This window comes from Thalia democratica, chromosome 6 (genome assembly GCF_965202585.1).
Source record: "Thalia democratica chromosome 6, ktThaDemo2.hap1.1, whole genome shotgun sequence".
Taxonomy (NCBI): Eukaryota; Metazoa; Chordata; class Thaliacea; order Salpida; family Salpidae; genus Thalia; species Thalia democratica.
In genome coordinates this window covers 22,218,994-22,244,314 of record NC_139170.1, presented here as the reverse complement: position 1 = coordinate 22,244,314, position 25,321 = coordinate 22,218,994, and the positions used below count along the sequence as shown (strand labels likewise).

Below are 25,321 nucleotides of genomic sequence, written 5' to 3'. Positions count from 1 at the left end.
CATTGCAACTAATAATTACGTCACGATGTTAACGAGGTTATTTAAACTATTTAATTTGTATTGCAAAGATCATTAATTTAGTTTTTATGTAATATTTTTTGAACAAAAATAAAACATTAACCATTAGATAAAGAATCAATAAAATTTAATAAAACTTAACGACGGTGAAGGCAATAAAAGTCACAGAAACTCGATGTAACGTGTATGTTATATATTGAATGTTTTTAATGATTAAATCAAAATTATATACAATTAAACTTTACCTATTTTTACCTATTACCAACTTTACCTAAAACCTACTTTACCAATTAATTATTTTATTAATTATAAAATACAATATATATTTAATTTAGTTCATTATGATTTTATGTATGTCGCTGTAAATTAATTATCGGTCAGTACATTGTAAGCCCAATAAACATTTTTGTATTTTTTTTGTGTTTTGGTTTTCCTTAAAGTTTAATTTTTCATTTTTACATTTAAACTAAATCTGCTTCCTAATTGTATATAATTTTGATTTAATCATTAAAAACATTCAATATATAACATACACGTTACATCGAGTTTCTGTGACTTTTATTGCCTTCACCGTCGTTAAGTTTTATTAAATTTTATTGATTCTTTATCTAATGGTTAATGTTTTATTTTTGTTCAAAAAATGTTACATAAAAACTAAATTAATGATCTTTGCAATACAAATTAAATAGTTTAAATAACCTCGTTTACATCGTGACGTGATTATTAGTTGCAATGAATATATTTTTCATTAGTTAACGACAATAGATTTTGAATCAGTTATCTTTCCCATTAACGTGAGTTGTTTGTTTATATTATAATTTGTTGTTTTGTTGTGTAATTTAGCTTACTTTACTTATTTTAGACTGAATAATCATAAATATTATATAGTTTTATAACAGTCGGATTTAATATTAAGTATTTTTACCTATTAATAACTATTATCTGTAGAAAATATCTTATGAAAACATGTATACATATACTTTATTCTATGCTTCTATTCTCTCATTACAGTAATTATTTTTTTACAGAACCCAGTTGAAGTGTGTTGATTCGTTGACACACAGAAACATATGTTGGTAGAATAAAGGAAGATTACTGTATAATTTGTTTTTATTTATATTCCATTGAAGTTACTTCACTAGGATCTTTTGTTAGCAAACAATTAAAACTATATTTTGAACAGTTAAATATGAAAACAAAATATACATATATTAAAAAAAAAGGATTTAATTCTATATAAAATCATAACACTTGTAGAAAAATTTTTCTAATTTTAATAATAAGTAAATTTATTTATCTGTGACTTATTTGGTACTTAACTTATTTCTTTTTTAGATGTTTTTTTATATGTAGGGCAAGAGTGCTGTATTATTTATTTGTGTTTTAAACTCTCATTATTTCATTATATTTTCATTATTTAACACAGTCATCTTTCTTTCGGAACTTTAATTTAATCTCTCATTGTTAAAATATATCTGACATACTGAGGTTAAGGTATAGCTAAATGTTTATCAATTAGTCAATTAACATAAGTTTACAAAGTCTAAAGATATAGAAAAGTGAGTTAGTATTTAAAAACAAATTATAAATTGAAAAAATACAATAAACTTGTGCAACATTGAAAAAAATTAAAAAAATTATTTTTGAATTGTTTAGAATTCTAAAATGCGTAACTAAACGAGAGTGCGTAAAGTCACGAGTGCGTAAAGATGCGAAAGGTTAGTGTACTGCAAGAAAATAATACAAGATGAATATATGTTTTTATTAAAATAAAGCAATAACTGTTACAAACCATTAAAGGTAGATATACTTAAATGTTTTTCAGCTGTTATACATTTGTTACTACTAAATTTGTTTAACACAGAAAAATTTACGTTAGTTAAATAAAGAAAAGTACTGTGCCAATATTATTATTGTTATATATTTTAACGAACTTGCTTCGTTAGGGTCTGTATTAAGCGATTATTTGTTACTAAATTATGAATAAAAAAAAAAGTTTTTATTGATCACTACACAGCTGTTAACTCTGCTTCATTAAGTACCTTAAGTCAGTACCTTAAGTTTTAACAAAAGTTAATTTTAAGATTCTACATTCTCACTTATTTTTCTTACATATGTTAGTATCTTATGCTCTGTTGACTTTATTTTAGAAACACTGTTTTTTTTATAGAGGAAAAAATAAAATTTAACCGTAAAACCATTTTTTAATCTGACTATTATTTAATTATTCGTGTAATTTCAACTTTTTATTTCAAAACAAATTGTTTTTACAGTAACCACACACTGCCGGTTGAGTATGAACTTTTCTAGCCTAAAACACTGTGTTCAAAATACTTTTTGAAATTCAAAAGTTTAAAAAATTATTTGAATTTAAAAAAAGTATTACGTAAAAGTAGTAACACAAAAACATAATAATTTTTGTTGTAAACAATTTTAATAAAACGAAAACTAAAGAAATCAGAAAATTAATATATCAACTTAAATGAACCAGAAATATTATTAATATCTACATATTTATTTTTTTCAAATTAATATTACTTATTGAGATATAGTCTTTTAAATATTTTTTTAAGAACTTGAATTGTCATGTAACCCAAGTTATGTATAAAATTCAACATATAAAACAAACACTTTACAGTTTGTTTATTTAACGTAATAACTAATAGTGCAATTGACATTACATACCCCATGATTATAACAAAGGAATATAAAATATTTTAAAAAGTCATTTAAAACTTAGATAAACGAAAATATGAACAATGTAGTTGACATTACGTACCCCATGATAGAACATAAATTTAAAATAATGATAATATAAAAAATAAGCGTATAAAATAGTTATATAAATAAACATTTATATAAAAAAAAAGAACTATACAGTTGAAATTTATTTTAAGCTAGATGCTCATGAAAACATGTTTGTTAGTGTAGCTTGTCGTTTAATCTAGCAGACACTTTTTTTGTTTGCAAGTAGTTTTAATAATACTTTGAAGTTTTTTAAAGCAGATTGTAGCGTTCCATAGTTGATTTTACCAGCAGCTACTTGAACTTTCCCCAAAGACAGCTCAGCTTCTACAATGAAAGACTTTATGAATACATTATCAAGAACATTGCTAGCTTCTAAAATTTGATTACTTCTACCAACATACATTAGATCATACTCATCTGATGTAAAATTATTTTTTTAGCTTAACGTTTAACAAAAAAAAGCGCTCACAAAGTTTGTTCTAAGTACGTGGTGTAAGCAACAAAACCTTTTGATTATTAAACCATACACCACACGTATACAGTTTTAATGTCTTGTCTATGACTACTTGCTGTTCTTCAAAAGAAAAACAATTTTCTTCTTCTAATACTGCTTTTTTAATCGATAACTAAATTTTTAAGGTGCATGGAGATACAAGATAGATTAAAAAAATATGAATTGAATATAAACAAATAATATAACCACTCAAGACTTCTAAAAACTTCAACAAAAATGCTTTGTGTAATAGTGATCTGTAAACTTTAGTAACTTTTAACATGTTTATATTAGATTTAATGAAGGTAAACTAAGACCAAAATTTCTTGAGTACAGACAGGCTACTGTATTTAATTAATGATAATCTTAGTCGAAAAGTTTTACTTATTTCTATATAAACTAAGTAGTATATAAAATACTGTTTTATGCTGGATAAAATATAAGTATTTTATTTCAAATCTTAATTAAGAGTAGTTAAAAATAACAAAAAACTTTTAAATAAATAAAAAACTCAATAAAACAGCTAATTTACAAACTTTTTTGGATCGGACAACTTTAAGCCGCTTAAAAACAATGGAAGTAATGTTTCTGAAGTTTTAGGCATTGTATTATTTGAGCTATTTAATTGTCTACATAAACGATTTCCTCTAACTGTCTGTTTACGTGTTATGTCGATAGCTGATTTTGCTCGAACGTGTAAATTAAACTGCAAATGGTTTGAGCTTTTTACATTTTCAGCAATATTAGTTGGAACAGTTTTGAAATTTTTCGTTATTCTTTTGTTTGCACTTTTTGTTTTTTCAAGTTTGGAAAAACGAGATTGGGCTTGACAGATGAGATCTTGCAATGTCAATGGTTGTCCAGTTAGCTTATCAAATCGAACGGGAAGTCTTTGGTTAGTGTCTGAATTGAAAAGCTGAGCTTGCTGCCTTCTGTAAAAATAAAAATAAAAATTCCTTACAAGCACTAAAATTGTTTTAATATTTTTATTTTGTTTCACACAATATGATTACAAAAACTTTTTTATTAGGTGATTAGAAAGTATTCTTAAACGTGTTATAATCAACCTAGAGTACGCATAAGTCACAAAACTGGAACTATGCATATTTTAATTTTTCTATAGTAATTAAGAAAAAAAAATTAAATACGCTTATTGCATAAATTTTGCATTTAGTTTTTGCTAACTTTCTGATTTTTTTTTTGAAACCCGAAAATTTATAAAAATACTTATTGTTCAATGAGTTCGATAGGGAAATGTTTACATTTATAACCAGAAATGATAATTAATATAGCTTTTTTTTCTAACACAAGTAAAAATCCTAAACTTTAATTTTTCTAGAAATGTTTAACTAAATATTTTTATATTGAACACACAGTTACATAATACACGAAACACACAGTTCAGTAAACTAAATATATTTCGATCAGTTCTCATCAGTAGAGTACTAAGCTAAGTAGAGATAATATTTTACAAACTTACATAGTAACAAAGTAATTATAAAGTAACCAAGAGAGTAATAAAAGACAAAACAATTAGTAACAATTAAAAACATTTCAACTTAATTACAATACAATTAACCTATAGTAAAACTGTACATTAATATAATGACAATAACACGCTTTATAAAATCTTACGACAATAAAGAAGCAGTATAATCAAAATCTTTTCGCTTACATAAATCAGGTTTCCTTAATAAAATATAAACAGTTTTTCGTTTTAATAAAACTAGAAACTATATGTAATTTATTAAGGAAGTCTGTTTTAAGTTAGCAAAAGTATTTTGATTGTACTGTTTCTTTATTTTCGTTATGTAAAATAAGGCGTTTTATTGTCATTATATTAATGTTTATTTTTGTTATAGGTTAATTATAGTGTAAATAAGTATTAACGATTTTATTTGTAACTAATTGCTTTTGTCTCTTATTACTATCTTGATTACTTTGATATCATATAATTTTGTAAAATATTATATTTTCTTAGCTTTGTACTCTATCTACTGATGAGAAATGCTCGAAATACATTTAGTTTACTGAATTGTGTGTCTTGTATATCTTATTGTATAAATATTTTATGTCTAAAAAAACGTACAGCATTTATAAAAAAACTAAATTATTATGCTTTAAATAAAATTTTATTCTTACTATCTAAAATTGTAGTAAAAAAAATGTTCGAACAAAATAACTATTTGAGATTAAAATTTATAAGCATAATAAAAACTTTATATAAGTTTAAATGTATAAAGAAGTGTAAAGCAAACCTTTAAGAATTAGTAAAGAAAACTTACCTAGCTGGAAAAGTTTTCTTTGTTGTATTTTTGTTAACCTGCTTTTTTATTGCAGTCTTTCTAAAATTAGATGTAGCTAGAGCTTGAACAACTTTCACTTTAGGTACACAAAAATTTTTATCTGTTGTACTTTCACGTTTTGATTTGTCTTTATTGTTTGCTTCTCTAGAAATCGACAGAAGTTCTTTATCTATCAACATATCATAAACTGATTTTTTGTCTATAGGACAGCACCTAAGATTTTTAGTTAATCATAAAATTAGCGTGTACTTAAGTACGGTATAGAAAAAGCATTACTAATTTAAACTTTTATTAAATTTTAAATATAATCAAGTTATAATTCACTACTTTATTAGCGATACATCATACTTCAAATATATAAAACAATTTGTCGGTGTTATAATTTGTTTTCTATTTTTAACAGCTTACAATAGGGTTTCCCAAAGTAGGCCATCCTAGCAAGTCAGGGAGCGATAAGGTTAACTAAAGGTATAGTAGCGGGTATACCTATCTGGGTAATAGGGGTCTGGACCTTTTGGAGCCGGAAGTTAAAATATTAATTACTGAATTCAAAAATAGATTTTATGAGATTCCTCGACTCATTAGGTCAACTCAGAAACTAATAAATTTAATAGTAAACTTAATATTTTTAAAGTATTTTATAATGAAGTAATTTTAAAGATAAGTGACAAAGCAGCAGAACACAACTATCAGTAGAACAGAAAATAGTGCGAAAAATAAATAAAATAAATAAACAAAAAGTTTTACAAAGTGAACATTCTTATGAAAAATTAAAAACAGAGTCTTAAATATTATGTGCTTTGAGCACAAACTCATGGCTGACTGAGCACAAAAAGACACATTGTTTAAGTTTTTAAAAAGTTAATTTTGATAAAATATTTCTAGCGCCACTTGCGGTCATTTAAAAACACAACAAAATGTATATATTTTGTTACAAAGGGAGGGCCTTGATTAATAAAGTGGTGATAACTTACACTAGATATTCTAGGGGTTTGTAATGAGTGGGGGCAATCATCTCTAAATATTCTGAAAAAGGGGCATTTATGAAGTTACGTTTTATATTTTAGGAAACAAAAATTGTTCCTGTTTACAAAACTACTACGTACACATTTTATATTTCAAAAAGACATGAAATATAGTCAATCTAAGACCAAAACATTTTTTTTAAGTTTTTTCCATTAAACTAAAACTTATAAGTTCTTCCTTAATATTTTGTAAATTATGATAGTTCAATAATTTTTTTTTACGTTATTAACTTTAATCTAAACAAATCTGTGTTTTTATACATCTTTGTTACGCAATTTCTATACTGAGTTTATCTTAATTGCGAGAAAATGATTTTGAGAATGTCATAAAAAAAAACACATTTTGAAGATTAGCAAGATGTGACCAAAATGAAAACTATGGTCTAAAACAGGGGTCGGCAGGTATTTGGTAGTCGAGGGCCAAATTTCAAAATAAAAATCTTCGCGGGCAGCAGTTGTAGTTTCAGTTACAACGTCATCTTTGTATTCAAATATTCCGTCAATTATACCTATGACCTTTTTTTTACTCTTCATTTCAAAACCCAGAATATCTATTGTAAATTTCGACCGGAACCAAGTATATCTAGTGTAAGTTTCAAAAATTTACATGCTCATTGGTCGCATTTTACCTTTCGCAGACCGCATTCCATTTAAACAAAGACATGATGATGATCCGAACTTTCAACCTGCATTTTGCCGATCCTTGTTCTAGAACTACTTAAAGTAAAATACTACATTTTTAAATACAACTGTTTGGAGAATTAAAAATATTGTACCTAAAACCAGTAAAACATTCACAAAAAAACTTTAATATGCATGACAAAAAACTTTAAAAAATAATTAATGCTTAAGGTTAAGTTAGGACTTAAAGTTTTGTAGAATATACATGATTGATACTACAGAAAATTTTAAATGTAGTCAAAATACTTTCTGTAACTTTAGATCATTCTTTTTCTTTTTTTTTAATTGGAAAAATTAAAAATTTAAATTAATGACATAAGTTATTACAAAAGTATTCTTACTTTTCGTCATATTTTATCATAGAGTAGTGTTATTTAATAACTTTTAATAAACATTTAAATAAACTTTAAATAATAAAAAATAAGTTATAACACTTTTTAAACAATAACTAACTTTAAAAATAAATCAAACTAATATAGTTAATTATGACTATAGTTTAATTTTGAAAACAAAGCTTAATTTGCATAAAATTTATAAAACGCAGTAGTAAAATAGACTAAAAAATGTGCCAGCTATAGATGTTAATTTTTAGAAACAAAAATCTTTATTAAATATAAACTAATTAAATTGAATACCTGTGGTCATCTCTAAGCCATTTATCGATGCAGTCACGGTGAAAGATGTGAGAGCAAGGCAGTTTTCGAACAAGTTGACTAGGCTTATAGTTAAGAAGACACAAGCGACACTGACGCCCAGGTGCTAACAGCTTGCTGACTCGTTGAACTTTTATAACAGGAAGTCGGTTTATTAAGTGGTCTGGAAGTCCTGCCAAGTCAACTGGAACTTTTCCATATGACTCTTTTTTCCTATTAAAGTGTATATAATTTTTTTATTCAACAACTTAAGCACGTGCCCACTACTATTTATAAAATGGTATACTATAAATCTCCACCCGTAATCATTTCCCACCCGCAAAATTCCTACCCAATATTTTTTTTTTCAAACCAGTTAGGGTATATGCGACTTATATAGTGTTAGGGGCCTGATTTATAACTCAATGTGCGCTTTAACTTATATAAGAGATGTCCTCAAGCTAGTGTTTAAACTGATTTATATATTAAATATAGTAGGTTTCAGGGGCGTAGCGTGGGGAGGGACGCTGGCGCAAGCGTGCCACCCGAAAAACAAAAAAAAAGTAAAATAAAAAGGTAATGTCTTTATCCTTTATTGTTTATTTTTTCTGCTTAATTTGCTTTTTTTGAACTATGTTTATCGAAAAGTAAAACCAAATTTCGAATACCAATTAGTGACAAGTTAGGGAAATTACCCAGTATACTAATTCAGTGCGTAATTGCACTTATTACAATTTATTACACTTATTATTACAGTCCAAGCGCATTATTTGTGGGAGTGGGTCAGAATAGCACGGCATCACTTTAGCACGGTGCGTCACTTTGGCAAGGTGTGTCACTTTTGCAAAGCATCATTTTAGCACGGAGGTTCACTTTAGCACGGCGTCATGTTAGCACGGTGCGTCACTTTAGCAAAGTGGGTCAATTTGGCACAGCGTCACTTTAGCTCGGAGCAGTGGCGTAGCGTGGTATTTTGGTCAGGGGGTGCGCAAATTTTTTTTCTCAAAAAATCCTCTAAATTAAAACTTTTGTAAAAAGGTATAAAAAAACTTTTTATAAGTAATATAATTGAAATAAATTTATTAAGTAAAATAAGTTTGTTAACTGTTTTAAAAAATATTTTTATATTACAAAATTAAACAATTACAGTATACTACCGCTTAAGTACGCACTTTTTTTGGTAAGCACCCCGCCTTAAGTACGCACTTAAGTTTTTCCAGATTATTATATGTTTCCAGGTAGAATGGCCAACCTGCTGAGTTAGCCGGAGACTTTCACAACTTTTAAACTAGGGTGAGTAGTCCTGAGTAGTCTAAGTGGCCTGAGATTGTGACAGTCCTGTTATTGAATGTTAATAAACTAAATGCTTATGTAGTGGTTGCAGAAAAGAGAAAAGAATAATGATATCTGAGCTGTAATGCTATAAAATAAATAAATCTAGATTACAAAGTTAAAAAAAACCTACAAATACAACATAGTTAAATCATAATTAAACTGAAATGTACACACATTGATGTTTTGAAAATGTTGGTAAACACAATGTAGTTTGGTCTTTCCCTCTAACAAAACAAAATATGGAAAATATGGCTTGATATTCTTTTTCATATCATTAACTGACATTGTCTTTCTATAATAAATGTATGTATTAATTATGTAGAAACTTTTTATAGAAAGAATAAATGAATTTAAAATCTATTAAAAAATTGTGCAGATTAGAATTATGTATTAAACTATATTTAAAAGAAAAAGACTTGTTTATTCAGCTAAATTATTTAATGGATAGTTGTAAGAAAAAAAACAAACAACTAAATTTCATATTATACTATGTCGTCAAAAAGTACGCACTACCCGTGCTAAGTACGCACTTTTTGTTCGGGTTCAATTTGCGTACTTAAGCGGTAGTCTACTGTAGTTAAAAGTATAAATTTCATTAGAATTACTTATACTTGCAAAAATGTAAACTTACTAAATAAAAATTGTTTTTATTACTTACAGTAAGCTTTATATCTTTAAAAATTAATATATTCAATAAAACGAAAGTATCTGTTTTATTTACGAAAAAAGTATCAATCTCTTTAATATACAATACAACAGTGATAACAACACCTCATTGCACATAATTTTAATAAAATTACACAGAAGTTAAAATAGACCAACTTTATAACTGTTATTACAGTTTATTACAACTTTATAAAATAGTTAAAAGTATAATCTTTAAATTTAATTCATTTGATTGTATTTGTTTAAAATAAAAATCACAAACAAAGTTTATTTCTCATAGGCTGACACGCTTTTTCTTGTACGTTTACAAAAATAAAGTTCAGAAAACTAGCAGTAGTCTTAACAATGTAGCATAAAAAAAAAAATGTAAAATTGTCTAATTTTTCTTTAAGCGTGACGTATTTTTGTAAACTTTTTGTAGAAAAATAATCTGCCATAAGGTTATACTACAGCGGTGCGCTATATTAATTGTGTGCTTTTTGAGTCTAAATTCTTATGAAGTTAATGAACTTATAAAATTTTTCCTTATGGAGTTTTTCATCAACATCGGTGCGCATTTGCAATTACGCACCGAATCAGTATATATTGAGTAATAACATATACTTTCCTAACTTGTCAATAATTAGTATTCAAAATTTCGTTTAACTTTTTGAATACTCGATAAACATAGTTGAAAAAAGGCAAATTAAGCAGAAAAAATAAACTATAAAGGATAAAGATACTACATTCTTTTTTTTTACACTTTTCTTTTTTGGGTGGCACGCATGCGCCAGTGTCCCTCCCCACGCTACGCCCCTGGCTCGGAGGGTCACTTTAGCACGGTGCATCACTTTTGCAACTCGAGTCACTTTTGCACGGTGCTTCACTTTTGTACGGCGTCACTTTAGCACGATGCGTCACATTAGTACGATGGATCACCTTTGCACAGAGCGTCACTTTAGCACGGTGGGTTACTTTTGCACTGCTTCACTTTAGCACGGTGGGTAAATTTTCATGGAGCGTCACTTTTGCACCATTTCTTCCTCTTCTATTTTTGCTTGAAGCGTATATTTTCAACAGTTTTTTTTTTGACTGAGTATTATTTTGCACAAACCAAATCTTTTTAAACTTTCATTTATAATTTTTTTGATAATACATTTTAAATTTTAAATATCTTTAACTCTGTAATATATAAAACACGTGTTTAACAACTAAATTGAAAATTTAAAAGTAAACACGCATTAGATTTGTAAAAAACTCAAACTTAATTTTTCACTTTATTTTGGAAGTATTTTTATACTTTTTTAAATGTAGTACTAAGTTTTTTTGACGACGGTGTAAAAATATATAACCAAGTTTAATAAACAAATATAACTAAAAAGGCTAAGCAAACACAAATTACTTTATTTTTTTTCAAACATGTAATTAGTTTTACTTGTATAAATATTAAAACAATTTATTTTAAATTCTATTTATTATTCAGTTTTATAAAAAAATCAAACTATAAAACAAAGTTAAACTTACTTCTGTTATTAAAGTTTTTAACTTTATTATTTTAAATTTTGATTTTAACTGTTAAAACAAAAAACTTATTTTAATGTTTTAAAATTACTTTTGGTTGATACATTAGTTTCAAATACTTAAAATTTAAGTTCATAGACAACATTCATACACATACAAAAGAATCTTTAGTTCCTTTTTTTTTTTGTTTTACGGCTTAAGAATTTATATTTAAGAATTGAATAAAAGACTTATAATGAAAATGTTGCAAAAATAATAAAACTTAAATCAAAGATGTTTTCCAAGAATAAACAATTAAGATAAACGTTAAATAATTAATTAATTGCTTCAAGATTGTTTTAACTACAGTATTTTTTGAATTAAAACGTCTTAAAAAATACAAATGCTGTGTTAGCAATCATACTAAACTATAAAATGCAACTAGAAAACTTTTGCACGTACTACAATGAACTATACAATTAGAAGAATGGTAAAAAAAATAAAATTACTACGTTTAGTTTAAAAATATAATACAACTTTACTATACTGCAACAACCTGCCAACTAGGTGCGCACTTATAAGGTACAAACTGCCAGTATGTTACGCACTTTTTAGCCGAAAAACGCTGTGTTCAAAATTCAATTCTATTTTTTTAAAAACTAATATTTTTAATACTATACAATTAATATTATAATATGATAATACAATAAGAATGATTATTGTGCAAAATTTTTATAAATCAACACGTTTATTTGTGAAGTTACTTAAAAAGATAAGTTTAAACATTTATTTTACGTTGAAAAACACAGACTACATCTAATATAAAAGAAGTTCATGTTGTATGAAATTAAATTCAATACTTGAAAAAATATAGTTGTTTTATAAAATATAGTATAAGGTTATAAATTTTTTGGTCATTTATATTAAATTTATAAGTTAAAATTTAATTAAATAGGTTTAATACTTGAATGCTTTTCTTAATTTTACTTAACTTTTTAGCCTATAAAAAATAAAATAAAAACTTTAGAATGTTTAAAATATTATAATACCATGTGGTACAAAGAAATAAAAAACATTATATATTAATTACGAAATCAGTAAATAATAATAATACACTAAAAGTCTCTAAAAGTAGACTTTAATTTGTTTTTAAACAATTTTACTACTTGGTATTCTTGAGTTTTTTACAAAGTTTTAAAAAATCTCAGCTTTCTTTTAATTTAAAAAGTATATGTATATATTATTGTATTGATTAGTTATTACCTTTACTATCTTATCGTATTGCTTATTTAGTTTAAAATGTTCATGATTATTAAGTAACAAACTTTAACATTTTTAAGTTTGATATTAAATAGTGTTAAAAAAATTTCAGAACTATAACAACTACAAAGTACTAAGAAATATAAAATTAAGTTTTCCTTAAAAACTAATAGACAAAATAAAAAAAAAGTTTTAATTCAAGTTTTTAATTCCTAAAAACTTAGAGTATTAACATTTATTTTTTTTCAGTTGAGTAAAAAGTTTCGTAAACTCCTTATTGAAAAGCTTTATTTCGTGCAAAAATAAGGCTCCGTGAAAAATTTATGCACCGTGAAAAAATGGCCTACTGTGCTAAAGTGACGCATCGTGCTAAAATAACGCCGTGAAAAAGTGACCCTCTGTGCTAAAGTGATCCATCGTGCTTAAGTAAAGCACCGTCCTAAAATGATGCCGTGTAAAAGTGACGCACCGTGCTGGGTTGATGACCGGTGCTAAAGTGTTGCTGTGCCATTCTGAAACCCAATCATTAATTGTTACGTATCTAACAGCCGAGACTGTAATTAGTTCTTTTTTATTATTACAATTTTTATCGTTGTATACTTTGTGTTTATAATTTGTAGTGATTTTAAAGCTTTTCTTAATTTGCACTCATAATAATCGGTAGCTTGTAAAGTGTATGACAACGATTCAAAAATTTTATTTTATTATTATAAGTAAATCGTAACTAAGGCTCGCACAATATATTAAGAGTTTTAAGTACACAGTGTTCCCCCTTTAAATCGTAAGCACATACAATTCCTTGTGATTTACATAAGAACATAGATTAATTTGAACTACTTATTTTAAAGTCTTTTTTTCTAAATAACTTTACAACAATAAAGTATAACGACAAATGAATAAGGTTTTAACTAAAAACCTATCTAGCTGAAGAAGCATGTCATAATCATTTTCAGTTATTTCTCTATTTGCAAGTTCGTTTGCAACAATGTGTTCAAATTGATTATTTTCGTGTTCTACAAATGTTTCTGAGATTGGTATAACAGGTCTCCAACGTTGGGCTATGCTAGTTCTAAAAACAAAACCATTTTTGGAAAATCGATTTGAATTGAAACAAATATTGCACAAGTAGTAATCACCATTTGTTGTGTTTTTGAAGCATTTACCCTACAAAACAAATGCAGATTTAGCTAAAGTTTTAAAATTAAACATTTAAAAAATTACTTACTCTTATTGGATCCATTTCACAGTTTCGACACATACATCCAAAATGTGAATTTAAGCTTTCGCTAATAAGAAGTTTTTTTGATTTTCCGTTTAATTGTTCAGAAAGAACTGTTTGATATTCTTTATTCAATTCATTAATACTTGAAAAATCTTCTCTACAAAATGGGCACTTTACAAAATCACTTTTTGTATTAGACTTTTCAACTGAAGGTTTCATTTGATGATCAGCCCAAACTTTCATGCATTTAATATGAACACTATTTCCACAACCATACCTACGTAAAATATATTAAACTACTTACAATACTATAAACCTTAAATTAAGTATAGTTGTCTGCCGCGTAGCTACACATGTTGAATCCGGATCAAAAATGCAATAGCATGTACAGTACAGTATAGTATGTAATTATAAAAAGCTTCAAAATTTGACTTAAAGTTACGTTTAAAAGTTTTGTTGTATAAATAAATTTAGTTAAATTAGAATGAATGGTTTTAATTTATATATCTATTTATTATAAAAACAACTTCTATTATAAAAAGTAATTACAAAAGTTATTGTTATCTATTTTTTTATTTGTATATAAGCAACCTTTTTATACTTCTTTTATATTTTTTATTTTCTTTTATATTTATAACTTTTTATGTAAATAATAACTAATATCAAGATATCTACTAAAAGTATAAATATTGTATTTTTGAACCGAATTTTTTATAAACAAATCCGTAGTTATATATCACGTTTAGTTAAGCGGACTCGTAATCAAAATGTATTGGTTATACAATAAATTATAAATTCTTAACAAAAAATCAAATAAACCAAAAACTAAATTTAAAAAAAAATTCAAATTTAAGGATATTCAATGATTTAATAATCATATGGCCACTTTGATGAAGAAATTTCTACTTGTTATTTCCACACGTTCAAAAAATTAATCTCTCAAACATGACTGTAATAGTAAATTAAAATCAGCTTTTGTTTATTGTACAAATATTTAAAATTTATTCATGAAAAAATTAAAAAAGTATTCAATAACATATGTATTTGTTTTACAAGTCTGTAAACTATATATGTATAAGTGTTCTTTATCTGGTAAAAATGTAATTTACCCAAAGAAAAACTTATAAAAAATACATCCAGTCTTTTTTTAATTTTTCAGGTACAAGTGAAATATAAAGTTAAATTATGCTTATATTATTGCACAACATAAAAACCCAAAAATAAATGCAATTTATCTAAATATTAAAGGCTTGGTTTTCAATTTTATATACAAAACCTTACTTGCAGTGTGTAACAGAAAGTTTAGTTTTAAGCATTTCTTCCTGGCATATTGGGCAACAATCAAACTCAGTAATAACTCTTCTTTGAAGTTTAATCCTTCCTTGCTCATCCTTTTCTGTATACATTTGAAAGTTAACATTTAAAATGGAAAAAGTATAACATTTGACAACTATCTTTTGAAAATAAAATAACAAAAGCAAATTTATGATTAATAGTATTCTAACAACTAGGAAAAGTATTAAAACATATCACAGTTGCAGTTAATAAGTGTATAAGTATTTTCAGGTAATTTTAATAATTTAAGGAAACAAATCGACTTTAACATAAAGGTATACCAGCAAAAGGATACGATCAATTTAACTTTTAGCTGAAAAAAAAAAAAGGAGGAGAAGGAATGTTTATTACTTAAATACTAAATATTAAAGTTGAAAAAATTGACACAGTTAAATCATTCACAGCCCAACGTCTCAGACATTGTCAGCTTTTCAACTTTACTCACAAACGGTCGCTTCAGTACTTTGTACTGAAGCCCGCTTGGTAAGATAACAACAGCGGTTTCTCGCAACTATGCCTGCCTAATAAGTCCTAATTAGGACGAGACCGGTCGTAGGTTATCTTGGATGCTGTTGTTGTTGGTCGTGTGAAGTACATTATTAAAATAATGTTTTTATTTCTTTCCTAATGACTTTCACTCACTAACAATATCAACAAAAAGTTAATGTTAAACCATTATTGTTTCCATAACAACAAAGTTAGCTAAAACTACAGATTTATAAGTCATAAAAACTATAAGTATTTTTATTTTATCTATTTTACAAAAATTAAGAAAAACTCAAACTTAAAAAATTCCAGATTTTTTTGCCTAAATTGTCAACTTCAAATTTTTTCAAAGTTTCCAGGTAAAGTAGCAACCCTGATTATTAACAAAATTTTAAAAAAGAATCTGTGAAAAATGGTTTTTCATTAGATAATGCTTAAAATATTTAATGATGGCAAACAATTTAAAAAACTAAAAAACAAAGAAGAAAAACTAATGTGAAACAGCAAAAAACAATAATAACAATTAAATATATAAAATTTTTAACGCTACCATAATTCTGTAATTGGCTCGCAAATCAAAAATGGAGTTTTAAACACAAAAAAAAATATGCTACGATTTTATAACAAGACAATTAAAAGTGATAAAGTCTCCTTTAAAGCTGATTGAGAAAGAGTTTTGTTAATGGCAACAAAAGTAAATAAAATTCAGAAACTCAATGTAAAACACATAATATAAAAGCACTTATAATTTTTTAAACTAAACAATCTGAATAATAAACAAAAAAAGCAAACTAAAAAGTTTTCAAAACCTTAAATACTGTTTTAGGTAAACTATGTGTATGTTTTTTGATAACAAATGTTTTATTATGCAGAATAATTAAATTGTTTATTACAAATTTGTACATATGTAAATTATTGTAAATAAGGTAAAACGTTTAGAAATATAAAAACAGAGCTCCTATTAAAAATTTAAGAATAACATACAGTGTTGGAGGAAAAAATCAAGTTATTATTTTTTTATTATAATTTTTTTAATGTCATGCTTTTTATTTTAAATTTGTGTAAACTACTTTTTGGTTAGAATATAAAATTCATTAAATTTAGTATAGACACAAATCATTACTAAAGAATTTTTTACGAAATGTATTTATTTAACAATCTAGTGTGCACAGGCCTTTTTCCTTTAGTTATATACTGTGCACAGATTTTTAAGAGTTACAGAACCACTGACTCCAGATACTTTTAATCTTCATTGCTCACTTAATGTTATAAGTAGTTTATACTTTTGTACATTCTTTGTTATAGATTCTACTTTTACTTTAATAGAACCAAAACTATCTTTAAAAAGGTTTTTGTCAACATACAATTTCTAGTATTTACAACAGAAAAACTAAAAATATTTTGTATTGTCAGACAATGTTTAACTAAGTGTAAAAGCAGCATTCTAGTAGATACATATAATACGTTAAGATATCATAGCCATTTTGAATGATTTTAATAGGCTAAATCTTATTTTTAATTACTAAAAAGTTAAAATCAACAGTTAAACAACTGCAGTTTGTACTGGACATATACTAAATACAAATATTTCAGAACTGTTAAGGGCATAGAGGGGTTCACCTTGTTTCTTACAAGTTGACCTTACTTTTTATACTGATTTACAGCTAACAGAAACTTTTTAATATTTGACAAAATTAAGAGTATTTTTAGTGATATAAGGGTTTACAACTGAAGAGTTAAGTAGGTTACGCTTAGAAGTCACAAAGAGCTATTTACTTAAATTAAATCTTATCCTTAATATTTACACCAATCTTCTTAAACTTTTTTAAGTTTTTCTTTAATTAGTTAAAATAAACTCAACCGCAAGATTTTTTATAATTTGATATAATAAATTTGTTTATTGTTGATACTTTTAGAACTTTGAACCCTATTTTTTTATGTTTTTAATAATCCAAAATAATATTTATTTAACATTATTTGAGAAATATTTCTGAAAATTTGGAGTTTCTAGCTTAAAAAATACTTTGAATATAGTTAGTTTTTAAAATTTTACAAAACTGACTGTATCTCAAAAGTTAATTTTTACTTTATATACTACTGAAAGTTACTCATAATCCATACTTAACACTTTAATATAATAATCAATTTTTAATAATTTTAAACACTAACATCCATAAAATATTATCTTTTAACCAACAACCCTTGTAAACATAATTGATAGAACTTAGCCATACCACTACTTAGAGCAGAGGGATCCAATATTTTTTTACTAAAAATAACAATGGCTTTTGTATGAAAGTTTTAAGTACAAACTACAAGCATTTTTATATATAAAATTAAAAAGTTTATTTAACTTTTGAGATATTGTAATTTTTGTAAAAAGTTTCCGATACAACTGTACAGACCGCAAATTTTTTGGGGTCAATTTTTTCAGAAATTTAAAAATAACTAAAATCTATCTCCTCCTTTATTTTTTGAGCTAGAAATGTCAAATTTACAAGAAATGTTCATTTCATTGTAAAAAAAAGCGTTACAAATTTTAGTAGTTTAAAAAAATAAAAATTAACTTACAAAATTTTTTTTCTAAGTATTTCTTTTCAAAAAAAGGTATTTTTAGATAATTTTTATGTCAAAGTAAGATTTTTTTGTAATTGTTTAAAGATTAGACTGTGAAAGTTTGAAGAAGATTGCTTGAAAAATGTAGAAGATAAACTTTAAATAAATAGTCTTTTTAAGCTGTTTTAGTTTTCCCTTCCCAGAAGAAACCTATTATACGGCCCAACTTTGACCGGTCATATCTCAAATACTAATTTGAATTTTTCTAAACAGTAAAAATAAACTTAAAGTTTAATAAAAATTCTACAAAATAAGGTCAACTTGTAAAAAACATGGCTTACCCCCCATGGCCTTAATTTATACAATACAAAACAAGTGGGCTAGCAATAAAAATGTTTGCATATCAAAATCAATGCAAACTAATTATTAAGGGCATAGGGGGGGGGTAAACACACTTTTTTTTGTTTTTTTATCTTATTTTATATAGTTTTTACTAAGCTACAAGATGCTTTTTACAGATTTAAAAAATTCAAAATAATTTTTGAGATATAGCCGGTCAAAGTCGGAGGCAACAATAGGATCCTTATGGGAGGCGCAAACTAAAACGGCGAAAATAGACTATTTCACTAAAAATCTATCTTCTCCTACATTTTTTGAGATAACTACTTCAAACTTTCAGGAAATGTTCCTTGATATATTTAGAAAATTCTGTCGGAAGGAATTTTGAAAAAAATAAAAAATAAAAATTTTATATAAAAAATAAACAAAAAAAACAGTTTTTTTTTTGTTTTTTGTTATAAAATTTTTATTTTTTAATTTTTTCAAATTCTGTTCCGACAGAATTTTCTAAATACTGCAAGGAACATTTCCTGAAAATTTGAGGTAGTTATCTCAAAAAACCTAGGAGGAGATAGATTTTTAGTAATTTCTAGTTATTTGCCGTTTTAGTTTGCGCCTCCCATAAGGATCCTATTGTTGCCTCCGACTTTGACCGGCTATATCTCAAAAATTATTTTGAGTTTTTTAAATCTGTAAAAAGCATCTTGTAGCTTAGTAAAAAATATATAAAATAAGATCAAAAACCAAAAAAGGGTGTTTACCCCCCCCCCCCTATGCCCTTAATAAAAAGTCTATACAAAACTAATTATTTATAAAAAATACAAAATACAATATTTACTACTGCTTCTTACTACTTCTATAGTTAAAGCAAATAAATTTAATATGTCTACTTGCTGTAAGTTACTATACTTTTACAATAAAAAAACCTACTTAGTCTTACATTTTTATTTAACATAACAATCACATGGTAATCAGTGACTGGCAGACTTAATTATCAGCATAGCACTACTGAGAAAAACTATAACTTTAGAAAGTATAGCAACTACTATCTACTCATACAGTAGAAAGTTATTAATATAAGTTTTAGATTTTTTTTTAACTTCCACCAATTAAAATTAACGTTAAATAGTACTTACAACACTTTCATCTCCAACTCATAAAAAATAATTAATTACTACTCTAACTTAATAAACAATGAACTTTACCGCAAGATCAACAACAACAACAGCATCCAAGACAATCCTACAACTTTAGTATTGATGCTGTTGTTGTTGATCTTGGTAAAGTTCATTGTTTATTATCAATGGCATATAACATCTCAACTATGTTGATGATGGCCGAAATAAACACTGGCTACTCTAACTTAAGTAATTGTTTATAAAGTAACATGTTACCACTTGTTATGTATAAAATACTTTACTATTTTTTTAGTCATTTTCTTCACATTACAAAAAATAAACACTCATAAAAATACTAAATAGTACATAAAATTGTACTATTTTACACTCAACTTAGACTGGCAATATCTCAAAAATTATATGGAATATTTAAGTATTTAAAAAGCATTTTATAGCTTAGTTAAAACTATTGATCTAAAGATATGGCCAGCTAACGCCTTTTTGAATTTGAATTCGGATCCATCCTAATTTCAAAAAAGATTTGGATTTTGATCCTGCCAGATATTAGTTTGAAAAATATCCTGATCCCGCCAAATCCTATTTTGAAATTGTTAACTTGATCTGTTTGAATACTAATGTTATGGATCCAATAAGTCACTGAATGTACTTTATTCTTTAACTTAAAATGGATATTCTAGAACTTATGAAAAAAGCAAAAAAAAAGGTATATTAGGTGTATTTTAGAGCAGTTTTAAAAGTTACACTAGTGACTAGATACTACTAGAAAATATGAAACTAAGACTAGATAGTTTGGAGTGCCTGATAAAGAAGAAAAAATTAAGCGTATTTTAGGGAAGTTATGAAACTTAAAATTAGATATTAGGAAAAATTTTAAGTGATTTATAGGATCAGGCCCGATCTAAATTTTAAAATAAAATTCAAATCCTGATCCTACCAAATCCTAATTTTAAAATAAGTTTAAATCCCGAATCAGCCAGATACTAATTTCAAATAAGATCCCGATTCAGATTCTGCAAGATACAATTTTTTTGTTTTCAGTAGATCACTAGTTAAAACTGTACAAAATAAGATCAAATGGTAAAAAAAATTATTTACCTCCCTTATGGCCTTAACTAGTTGATAAATGAAGTAATGACTAATAAACTACTAATGAAGTTTTTAAAACTTTATAAGGTAAACTTCCTTTCAATAATTATACCTCATAATAGAATAATTAAATATTTAAAGAATTTAAAAAATTAATCTATCTGAAAAATAACTTTATAAAATATTGATACAAACAACATAACTAAACATAATACTAAATAGATTCACTAATAATTAAGAGTATCTATTTCACAAGATCAAATAATTATTTGCTATAAGCTACAAATGAAAGTTGTTTTTCTTATTTTTAAGTACAAATAAATAAACAAACCATTAAATTGCTTCTTTGAATTTTTCCTCTTTAAATTTAATTTACTAATCAAGTTAGATTTGAGTAACTGATTGATTTCTCTCTCAACTAACCCAAGTTGATATGAAACTAAAAAGTTTAAAATTAAAGTAAGAACCTACTTAATTATTAAATAAAAACTTACGCTCATGAAACCTATCAAGTTTAAATTTTTTCAGCAATACCCAACAAATATGCTTACACAACGTTTTTGCTTTTTTAAATTTATGACAGGTGCATGTATGAGGATCTCCCAAAGAAATCTGAAATGGTATTTAGTTTTATAAATAAACTAACAAAACAGTTTAGTATAACAAAAAAAACTAAATAAACAACTTTCTTAATTACTGCCCAAATAAATAATTCATTGAATATTTGAAAATTTAGTTGGTACTATTATTTAATTCATATTTTTTTTTTTTAATTGAGTCTGATTTTATAGTTTTATAAAATAACAGGGTTGCCAAAAGTTATTTAAAAATTTTTTCCAGATTTTTGAAAGTAAAAGATTTTCTTGTTCATTTGTACAAAATTAAAATTAAAAAAAAAACTGTCTTAAGGGCATAGGGGGTCAACCTTAATTTTTACAAGTTGATGTTGATCTTATTTTTAAGAATAAAATCTGGAAACAGAAAATTTCAACCTTTTAATAAAGTTCAAAATAACTTTTGAGATATAAGCAATAGTCAGTGACCTCAATAAGTTCCTTGTAGAAGGCGTAAACCAAAAATGCCAAAAAAAAAGTTTATTTCACTATAAATCTATTTTCTCCTTCATTTTTCAACCAATCTTCTTCAAATTTTTACAGTAAGTCCACAACTATAATTTCAATCAATTGAATGCAGGAACTACTTTATTTTTGAAAAACTAAATTAAAAAAAAAAAATTCTTAATTTGCAATATGCAAAGTCTTTTTTATTATAAAAGGAATGCTTTCTGAAAATTTGAGGTCTCTTAATCAAAAAATGAAGGAGAAGATAAATCTTTAGTAATTTTCTATATTTTCAAGAAAATTTATAACAAAAAATTGTGGTTTTTATGTTTGTACTGAAAACTTTTTATAACAACGCTTATATTTCAAAAACTAATTAAATGTTTCTATTTTATAAAAACTAGCTTGTAGTTTATACTTCAAACTTTCATATAAAAGCCAACATTATTTTTTGTAAAAAAATTAAAAAACTTAGACATCCCTATACCCTTCAATAATAAAAAAATGTTGCAATGATACTAAAATGGTACAATAAAAGTGTGTTAAAACAAATAAAATTCTAAATGGGGCAGAAATGTATACAACAGACTTTCCATATCTGGTTAAAATTTCATTATTTTACTAATATTTTTTTTTAATTCCAAGTTTTTCCAGTTTTATGTTTTGCCTAAACTGTCAAAAACTTGTGTGGCCTGATGGTGCAGGGGTCCTAATGAAGGCTTTAAAATTCTCTGAGTTGAACGTTGCAAGATCCACACATGGATACAAATAATTTTCAGGTTTTTCTAACTAACGGCGTTTTACTGCTCTCAAATTAATTTAAGAACAGATCTACGGAGTCTCAAAAAAAGAGCTTTTTTGAGTTATTCTTAGAGCTTTTTTGAGACTCCATAGATCTGTTCTTAAATTATTTTGAGAGCAGTGAAACATCATTAGTCGGAATAAAGTTTTAACACAAAAACATCTGTGGTATATATATACCACAGAGTGTGTATATATATACCACAGAGGTATATATACACAGCCTAACACTGGGCTATTGCCGTATAGGAACACTAGACCAAAACTTGGGACCCAAATACCTAAAGCAGTTTAGGCTAAGTGTTTTTCTAGGTCTTTATATAAAACTTCTCACAATGGAAAGTGTAAAGAAAAATTGGACCATGATTTCAGCAAAGTTACTTGCTTTTTTTCATTAAAATTTGTATAAGTACTCTACACGATGTCTTTAAGCACCTAAATTAAAATTAACCCAATTCTCCTATTATTGTGACATCACAATTGAAAATAAAAATATGCGCTATGGACCGCAATTCCAGCAAAGTTACTTGCTTATTTTTCATGTAAACTTGTATATGTGATTTACACAACGTCTTTAGGCACCTAAATTAAAATTAATCCTATTCTTGAACTGTTGTGACGTCACTATGGAAAATAAGATTTTGCTTTGGAAATTAGGAATTTATGCTTTGGACCTCAATTCCAGCAAAGTTACTGGGATCTAGGTCTTTCAGTTATTAAATTAATTTTATTTGAAAATCTTGTGTTGTGTGAGTGAATATTATAATATAATATTGAAATAAAGCTAAATAGTTCCTGTAAACTGAATCACATGACATAAACTAAGATAACAGACTATTGTAAATAAAAATACTTTTGAAATTTACTCAAACTATAATTTAACCTTAAATTTTTTGCTAATTAGCTCTTCTTGGATCAAGAAAGACGTTGGTCCATACTCTTTAAGAATAAATATCACACTATTTAAAGCCTTGTCTTGATTTGCACTTACAATATCTGATATAGTTTTTTGCCATTGAACAGATCTGCTCATCATCAGACTTAAAACAAAATAGTAGCATGTGTGTGAAGCTACTAGCAACTTGAAATTTTGTACTTTTTCTAAAGTTTTTCATTTTTCAGCACCAACAGGCAGCAGCTAATATAAATTTTCAAATTACTAAACAAAAACTGGGCTTACCCAGCAAAATATATTTAGCTAAGTTTTGTTATAAATATATTTGTTTTTATATAAACCAAATATATATAACTCTTCAATAAGTATTCAAAAGTATAAATTTAAGCGTTTGTTAACAAAGATCCGAGCGAAACAAGTTCACTGGAATATATATTAATAACAAATTGAACAGTATTCTTTCTTTATTGCACGAAACGAACACATGTTTCTCCGTTTTAACGGGTTAACACACTTCAACGGAGCTATAAAAATCAAGAAATAAAGTTTATTAATAATATTAAAAATTATTATAAATTTGGAATGTATAAAAACATGTTAAAAATGAAAAAAGTATTTTTTTGGTTTTTATAGCTCTGTTAAAATGTGTTAACCGGTTAACACACAAATATATGTATTATGTAATAAAAAAAATACTGTTTAGTTTTTTTATTATAATAACTTTAATACTATTTATATCATAATTACTTCTTTTCATCTTTAAATCATGATATTAATAAAGTTCTTTGCACTTTCAGTTTCAAGTATTATGTCCATTATTTAATAATAATTATTACTCACCTTTGAAAAAAGTTATACAAACTACCTATTTAAAGTTTATAGTAATTAAATTTAGAAGACGTGTTTTTAATGCATTCCTGGAGCCTCTTTAACACCTAAAAAAATAAGTAAAAGAGGAAGCTACGACTTTCGATTATTTAATAGAAATATTGTTTAACCAAAAAACTGAAATATTTTTTTAGATTTTGTAATGATTTTTGTTCTAAGTTTCTAATTAATGGATAAACTTTAAAAGTTTTAACACTTTACATTTGCTTAATTTTTATTACAGTTTTATTTTTTCCGGCTGAAATATATTTTAATAAAACATAATTATGATGTTTAAAGAAACTTATAAATTATGAGTCCTATTTGTGATAGGCAACACTTTACTAGGTTTTACATAGTTTCCATTTGAACATGCTAGCACAAATGAATAAGTAATGTTCATTATTATTGTTTGTTGAACGACAGAAAAACGCTCAAAATGAACCTGATGCATAAAAAACCTTTTTGGTTGTAAATTTTGATTGTGCTTTGTTTATAAACTATTTAACAAAATTACCGATTTTAATGTTTATTATTTTAAGTTTAACTAAATTAAGTTGTCCGTAAAATAAAACTTAAGGGGATCATAATGTTATTAGTTTTAGTTATATAACATTATAAAAATTGGTTTTATTAAAATAGATTCACCACGTTTTTGCTATGACTATTTTTTAATAACTTTTGATACTAATATTTTATTTTTCAAGTTTTGATCTTAAAGTTCACTTAAAACTGAACAAATTACTTAAACTACTCAACCACGACATTTTGATATTTTTCTTGAAATAAAATTTAACTAAAATAACTTCAGTTGTTTTTAAAACCTTTTAGAGGTATTGTAACTTTAATACAAAATCAAACACTAAAACCATATTCATATAAAATTTAAAC

At 25.8% G+C, this 25,321-nt stretch overlaps 1 protein-coding gene across 2 annotated transcripts; it reads right to left on the bottom strand.

Annotated features, from left to right (window-relative positions):
- Window positions 1-2,574: 2,574 nt before the first annotated feature.
- LOC145837861 (E3 ubiquitin-protein ligase Zswim2-like) lies at window positions 2,575-23,704 on the bottom strand. 2 transcript variants are annotated; one of them, XM_082945327.1, is made up of 10 exons: window positions 23,552-23,704; window positions 21,301-21,418; window positions 21,138-21,245; window positions 15,147-15,261; window positions 13,869-14,142; window positions 13,560-13,807; window positions 7,907-8,137; window positions 5,545-5,778; window positions 3,796-4,191; window positions 2,575-3,183 (listed from the first exon to the last, which is right to left on the bottom strand). In XM_082945327.1, exons 1-10 carry the CDS (start codon window positions 23,702-23,704, stop codon window positions 3,180-3,182), a joined length of 1,881 nt encoding a protein of 626 aa, XP_082801453.1. In that variant the 3' UTR covers window positions 2,575-3,179. The 2 variants fall into 2 exon arrangements, with proteins under 2 accessions (XP_082801453.1, XP_082801452.1); XM_082945326.1 differs by having other exon boundaries at window positions 2,575-3,090.
- Window positions 23,705-25,321: the final 1,617 nt, after the last annotated feature.